Genomic DNA, 7,801 nt, shown 5'->3' on the forward strand with positions numbered 1-7,801 from the left:
GCAGCTTTTCTTCAGCAGGGAAAGACCAGGGAGGGCTTGGAGAAATGAGATCTTTCATGAGTCTGAAAGAAACTGTGCCAATGCTTGGGTATTAGCAAAGGTCCAGCGACTAATAGATCCTTTTTGACCTATTAACTTTCCGTCTGGCATTAGCTCTTAGGGGGCATAATGCTTTCTGCAGAGAACAGCTGGTAGCTGGTATTCCATGAGGCATCAGGGATGCAGGAAAAGCAGCAGTTTTCAGGCACTTATTGTAAAATTTTAAGTGGAAGTTTCATTCACTCGGCCACAGCAATGCAGTCTAAAGGTCTAAACCTATGTTTGGCCTTTACCAACAATAAAGTTGTTTTTAAATAAAATGAAGTGCAGTAACTTTCAGCAGGCTCAGCCAGTGATCCTTACTGGCCCAAGATGTAGTATAGAACTAAACTTGGTCTTTTTTTAGTTTAGTTCAATAGAAATAAATACTGGACCAAGTGAGGTTTTTCAGTTTTTACTGTATTTTTAGTACTAAGTTTCATTGTAAGGAAAATTATGCCATAGCAGATTCCTTATTCACTGCTTCATCAGCGTAGAAATGTACTCAACTCATCAGTGAAATGGAAACACTCTCACAACTTTCATTCTAGTCTGGTAAGAGCTTTATATGCTGTAAAATGTCTAATGAAAGAAGCGAGGGAGGGAAGTCAACGGAGTGCATGTTATGCTTAGCAGGTGGTTTCTCGTTTGTGTGGTGCAGCTTGGTTAGCCCATAGAACAAACTGAATTTCTTGTGTAAAAAAGTATCATTCCTTCAGTTATGCTGCAGCTAGAAAGAAAATTTGCCTTTGGGTGGAAGTTTTTTTCCCTGGAGGTGATAAGCTTTGGCAAGGAGGGAGGGAGGGGAGAGCAAGCTGTAATGGAAGTGATCTCTTGGCTAAGTGCAGTAGGAATGTTGAACTTGTGTGAATCTATATCATGAGACACATGGGCACTTCTCTCTGCATTCAGTCTGCTAGAAAATGGGGAAAATGTTTGTGTAAAGATTAAATAGACCAGCACATCCGTTCTGGTTGTGTTCACAGGTATGACCAAGTGTTTGTTTCACAATTACACTGCATGCCATCCATTTCAAACAGAAATATTTGTCCAAAATTGATTCCCAACTGTTTGACAAGCATCAGACAAGCCCAGTAATTAGGTCTGTTAATTTGAAATGTCTGATGGCATATTGCCTTCTAACCATATTAGTGAAGTTAGGCTAAGAGCCATTTTTTGTCTGCAGTGTCTTAGCATAATGAGGATGAATCAAGCTTTTGCAGTTCAGATTTAACAATGCAGACATAATTCTTCCCCCTCTGTCTCCCCAAAACTTCTGTAGTGAAGCCTAATGGCTGTGGGCACTCTATGGTGCTGTGGGCTGTGCTGCAGTAAAAGTCCAAACCAGTAGTTGGACTGTTGGGAAATCATCTCAGCAGAGTTGGAACCCAGATATCCTCAGCTGCAGCATGTATGTAGTGATGATGGATGTGTTTTCTCTGGCCTTTTATTCTTTCAAGTGCCTGATATTACCACAAGTGTCATTAGAAGCCACACATTCCAAAACAGTGGTCTCGGCCTCTTAAATAATGCAAAGCAAACTATTACTAACACATTTGCCTTACTGCTTTAGCTTACCAGAGATCTTGAAATCTCAGCTGTGACAAAGCTGATTAATTTCTAGGTGTTACCTTTTGTTGCTCAAGTGACTAAGAACAGGTGAATCAATACAAAAAGTCAGATGTTTTAGTTAATATTTTATTGTCAATATTTTGGGAAACATACTGAAATAAACTTAGCTCAGAATTGAGGACTATACTGCATTGCATTTAACTGTCTATAAGCTGACATCTTATTGAAGAGAGAGGATCTAAAAAGCAGAAAAGGGCAAATACAGATTATATTTCATGTAGTGAAAAACAGTGCTTTTTATCTCTAAATTACTTAAGCTAGCATGAAAAGTTGATTTAAAAGATCAGTGAGATAATTTCCATCTTCATACTCTGAGAAAAGAAAGCTGAGAAAAAGGAAGTGTAATTGATCACAGTAGCCTGTAGTTATGAAAAAGTATATTCAATATTCAGTGTTACAAAGTTGATTAATGTACTTTTTGGCATTTGTAACTAGTAAATGGTACTTAAGATTTCATACAAATATTTAAGGTGCTGTCATGTATTATTATGATCAATATTTGCAATATGCTGTGGCAGTTGATCTAAGCCTCTCTTGAGAACCCAAAGTAAGGGAATGGACTTCAGCTTTTATCAGCTTCATCTTCCTCATTTATTTTACAGCATTTGTAGAGGGAGCAGCGATAGGAATGTGAGAGGAATTAAAAGTATCTGCAAGAAAGCAAGACTGGAAAGGAGTAGGAGGAGATGAAAAACTTGTAATCTTTTTTAAAACTCTTAGCATAAGAACCCCTTTCCAGGTTGTCCTCTGTATGGAAGACTACAGACTGCTGCACACTCAAGGGGGGACTATCAGAGAGCAACCCTTCCAAGTGCCCCATGAGAAGGATATTTGTATCCAAATTGGAAATTGTACTTTGCATAGAACAAATTTCCATGGTCCTGAGAGGAGTTGTTGTTTGAAGCACTGGGCCAAGAGGTCCCAGGAAATTAGAAGCTTAGGGAAAAGAGTTTTCTCAAGAAATGGGATAAACTATCAGTGTCTAATCAAACACTAAGGCCACAGTAGTTTTGAAAATACTCATATGGGACCTAACTCTTATTAAAGACAATGAAGGATTGGATTTATTATTGTCTCAGTGAGAGCACCTTTGGACTTTCTCTTTGGTTTCTTTAACAGACTGTTAAGAATTTTTTGTCCGTCTATATTCCTCATTTTGGAAGTCACTGTGTGTACAGGGAACAAATGGCTCTGTTCACTGTGACCAACATGCCCAGGGAACATTGTGCCAGCAGCAGGCTCAGAGCACCGTGTGGTGAGGGGAAGTGGAGAGGTGGCATTGCCCTTGGGAGTGGTCCTTGGCCCCACCTGGGGTGCCACATCCCTGCTCCGGTCTGGCTCCCTCCTGCTGCTTTTGGGCTAATGCGAGGAGGTGCTTTTCTTGTGCCCTCATTTGTGCAGCTCTCAAGGACTGCATTCACTTACGTATTAATAGAAGACACTGCCATAGCCCTCTAGTTAATGCCTGTGGCAATGCATTCTGCCGCATTTCATTTTACAAGGATTAGTAAAAAAATGCCGAAGATCTCTTCCTTCCTGGGCAACTTTCTCTTGTATAGGTGATGTGGTACAGGCTGGGTACTCTGTTTTAAGAAAGAGCTTCATTTTCCAAAGAAAAACAACTTTAAAAATAGCTATACACAGCATTTACAATAGGTTTTAATAAAAGTCTAAATATTTGTTTTTAAATGAAAAGATAAGCATATATTAATATAGTCCATTAATTCTGGATGTCCTTAGGACATTATTAAAGTGATCTGCCTCTCCAAATGCACTGGAAGTCTTTGATTAGTTAGCAAAAATATTAACAGTATCTCTCTTACATGTTTTTATATATTAGAGAAGACATAAGCATGAAGAAAATTTAGAGGCAAACTTATATGTGTGCTTTCACTACTGAAATAAAGCCTCCAGAAAGATTTCTACTTTATAGCTCGCTGCCTATGCATTGGGAGAAGCTACTTTTGTGGCACAATTACCCTTCTTTGTTGCTTACCAATACCCGTATTCAGTGACACAAAGAACAACTGTTGTAAAAGATATTAGTATGCAGATGCTCTGGTGTTATGTTAATGCATTTAATTAAATACAATAACTCTTTTGTTTGCTTTTCTTTCTGCCCTTGAATGGATTTGTATTATGGTATAGAATCTAGGCTTAGAGTTGCTGTTTAAAATGTTTTGCAGTTTCAGAATGTGTCCCATATCCACGTTAGTTACTTTGCTTTTGTTCTGTTAAGAAAATCATTTGGGTATGTTAAGGGTTTCTAATAAATTTGAAAGTATTTTTTCAGGAAAACTCAAATCCCAAAGTTGCCAGCGAGTATTTTCCCCACTGATGAGGTCTTCAGTGACAGATAGTCACTGATTAAATAATTGTATTCCTGAGAGACACTTACAGATGTTTTAACCAAACAAATTTTTCTTGAAGTTCCCCAACATTTTCTAGGTAGTTTTCACAAAAGAAATAAAAAAATTGAACCAACAAAACTGCACTTTATGTTTTTATATGAAAAACTGTAGCAGACTGATTACAACCAGTTGTAACCTACACACAGGTTTTGCAGAAGCCATCATTACTGTCTTGTGTTGTTATTCATAAAATTATTTCAGAATTGTTCTCAGCCTGAGAAAAGGTTTCTTTAGTGCCCTGTGAGTGGGTGAAACCCTATGAAATGACTGTGTCAAGTCTAAAATTGCTCTGCTGAATTAGCAAAGTGCTTGAGCCCAGAGTACTTCAAAAACACAGCAGTATTTGCCAGATCCTATCCCTCCCAGGGCAATAAGGACCAAATCAAATGAGGATGTAACAGGGTAATTAGGAGACCCTAAAGGTAACACATGACTAACTTACTTCTGAAATTCTGAGCCCCCTTAACTCCAAAAGACATTTCTGACACAGAGTGAGTGTGTGGGAGGTGTCTGTGCTGTAGGTTGCTCCTCAGGCAATGACCTACTAATACTCTTTTGGTGTTCCTTGGAGATAAGTCATACTCCTCAGTGGGTGCCATTTCCTTTAGAACAGTAGGAATCATGGTATAGATCATAGAAACCTCCATAAATCTTTTTGTCACTGATAGAAGGAGCTACTGTAGGTGAAGGGCTAAGTGTGCTGCAGCTGATGCTTCTTAGATACTTTACTTGGAGCATCAGAACACAACTGTGGAGAAGGCAGCAGGCATTTCACTTACCACAGGGGTCTGTCTTGACACCTTTCTTGGCTTAAAAAAAGCTTGTCAGTTGCTGATAATTGTTTTTGTCACTTCTCACAAGCACTAAATGCAAATTGGACAGTTTTGCTTTAGGCCTTCAGCATCAGTGCTAGGACATTGTACCTGGAGTGCCAGGATCATCCTACGTGGAGAAAAACTGTCATGAGAGGCCAAGCAGAAATTGCAGTTCAGTGCTCGCTGTCTTTTTTGAAGTGAGGACAATTTCAATAGTGGGGAAAAGGAACCCCTCCCCTCATTATGCATGTTTGATCCATACTGAAGTTACAGCAAGGGATTCCAAATGAGGCCAAACGCTCTGGCATTGTGGAGAGGGAATGTGCCCTTGTGAAGGCACAGATCTGCAATGTCACTGTAATTATTTATTTTTTCCCCGTTTTGGACAAAGACGGCATAGTTAGAGTTGCAGTTCTCAAGGGAAAGTACAGGAATTCTGATTACTCACTGAAAGCCTCCTCATCCCCAAAACTTCCATGTAAATAAAGTTAGTTATGCTTCAAGTAATCTATCGATGTATTTATAAATGTGTTAAATTTAAAAAAAGAAAAAAAAAACCCACAGCAAAAAACTACCTAGAACTACTGCAAATTTGTGTGAGAACATCATTCTGGTTTCAGTTCCAAGATAACTTAATGTTCTTTAAGGCTGGAAGAGAACATAGTTTCATTACAACTGCACATATTACGGGTTTTGTATGAAATGAGCATCTCAAGGCAAGGGAAAGAAAGCAGCATTGTTCCAGGGCTGTTTTTCACAGGCCTGTATTCATATCTCATCCTTGTTGTTTGCAGGAGAGGCAGATGTGAACCAGAACAATGGGACCTCCACGAAGAGCCCAGCGGTGACAGACTCCAAAGGCACAGCAGACCCGAAGAATGCCTGGCCTGAGGCCAACCCAGCTGACAGGACTGGTCGCCCCCACTTGATCCGCCTCTTTTCCCGAGATGCCCCAGGAAGAGAAGACAACACCTTCAAAGATCGGCCCTCAGAGTCAGACGAGCTACAGACCATCCAAGAGGACAGTGCAGCAGCTTCAGAGAATTCGGATTTGATGGCTTCACAAAAACGCTCCTCTTTCCGGCACGGATCAAAAATGGCATCTGCGAGCACTATAGACCATGCCAGACATGGATCCCCACGGCACAGAGACTCGGGTCTACTTGACTCGCTGGGCAGATTCTTTGGAGGTGAAAGACACGTTCCCCGGCGGGGCTCTGGCAAGGTGAGCTCTGAGGAATAGAGAACTGCAAGGCTACAGCAAAATACAGTACAATGAAAGAGGAAGGGTGGGTCTGAAAGAAAGGTCTCGCTGCTATAATGCAAGAGTTGACCTAGCCAGCAGGATGGTACTTGTAATATAATGCTTGGCTTTAAACTGAAAACAGCAACAACAAAAAAAGCAAAGATCTGGGAAACAAGAGGAGCTACTCTGGGTAGTAACAAGGAGTATTAGAAATCCAGGGGGCTCTAGAAACATTACCAAGAGGAATTTTTATGAGCATTTAATGTAGTGCATTGTATGCATTTGTATGCTGTGCCATTTAGAGAAACTTCAGTTTGCTTTTGTGTGTTGTTCTTAAATATTTGCATAAGGGACCTGGATGAGAGCACTAAATGCAAGACAATCTCTTCGTATCTTGGCACTAAACAAATTTGAAAATAGATGTTGGAAAAGGAACTGTGGCCAAATTCTCAGCCTGCTTGTGCAAGAGTAAGTTTAAGGTCAGTTGACAGCATTGCCAGGGAGATGGCTTGACAGTTATTATCCTGAATCCCAGGTGTACAAAATAGTCCAGCTGCTTTGTTCTGATAAGAAGTTGAGATTTGTTCCAGGCATTTCATATTAGAAACTGCATAACAAACCATTTCTACACTATGAATTCAGAAACAAGGTATCAGTGAAAGGTTGTTAATTGAATTCTTTCCTTTTCCAGGATTAATCTGCCTCCTCTGATAAATTATGCAGCTGGCATATTAGTTCACTATTATTCAAGTGGCAAAGTTTAACATATTTTCGCTGTACCCTTTGCCATGTAAATGATAAGTGGAGTCTTGTGTTCGTGTGTCCACACACTACATAAGCATTCGAATGGAACTGCTGTAGGGCTGTAAAACCTTTCTTGTAGCTGAATTTATTGTAGTTGCTCAAGTTGTGTGTTGCAAAAGCAAAAAGCAGTATTCGTAGTTACCGGCTGGGCCCAAATTTTTGGATAACCTCTGACAACCTTTGAGGTCTATTCAGTGTTCCAGCCTGTGATCTGTGCCGTCTCTTAGTGCTGCACTGGGACGGGACACGAGCTGCCCTGTGGTGTAAAACCAATCTGTGGTGGTCCCACAGCTGTGGCTGTCAGTGTCCGTCACAGCTCCACATCTGGAAGCACAATGTATAATAGCCCTTCCCTCAAGAGTCATTGTAGTGTAGAGACCTCTGGATGAAAAATACTCTAGAAACTTAAAACCAGAAGCTTCTCATGCTTGGTAGGCTGTACTAAGCAAGCTGGGTGTTTTGTTCTTTTTATTTCTCACCTTTACAAACTGGGGCCTGTAATGCTATTGAAAAAGATTTAGCAGCCAGGCAGTTGTTTCTGTAGTATTGTTCCTGTGTGTAATGTTCATAAATGTAAAAAGCAGTTGCTGTGAGCATGAAGAGAACTGTTTTTCTTACTGTTACTGCAAATAGCAGAGACTGTTCCCAGCTGCTCTTTTCTGGAACCTGGTTGGCCAGCTCAACTCTTGCTGTTTTGTTCGTGTACTGTGTTACTCGATGAAAAATAGCATATGAAATGTTCTTTGTACACCAAGGAAACAATACCAAAAAGTTAGATTCTGCATACAGAATATACAGAGGTATGTGCATTCCTG

The 7,801-nt window shown here is 40.2% G+C and overlaps 1 protein-coding gene across 2 annotated transcripts in view; it reads left to right on the top strand.

Moving 5' to 3' along the window:
* MBP (myelin basic protein) overlaps positions 1-7,801 on the top strand; it is an 84,349-nt gene that overhangs the window by 59,408 nt on the left and 17,140 nt on the right. For both annotated transcript variants that reach the window (XM_017746144.1, XM_008642700.2), the window contains exon 3: positions 5,731-6,161. In XM_017746144.1, coding sequence (XP_017601633.1) covers positions 5,731-6,161 — 431 coding nt within the window. The remainder of the gene's footprint in view (positions 1-5,730; positions 6,162-7,801) is intronic.

Source organism: Corvus brachyrhynchos, unplaced genomic scaffold (assembly GCF_000691975.1).
Source record: "Corvus brachyrhynchos isolate BGI_N302 unplaced genomic scaffold, ASM69197v1 scaffold409, whole genome shotgun sequence".
Lineage (NCBI taxonomy): Eukaryota > Metazoa > Chordata > Aves > Passeriformes > Corvidae > Corvus > Corvus brachyrhynchos.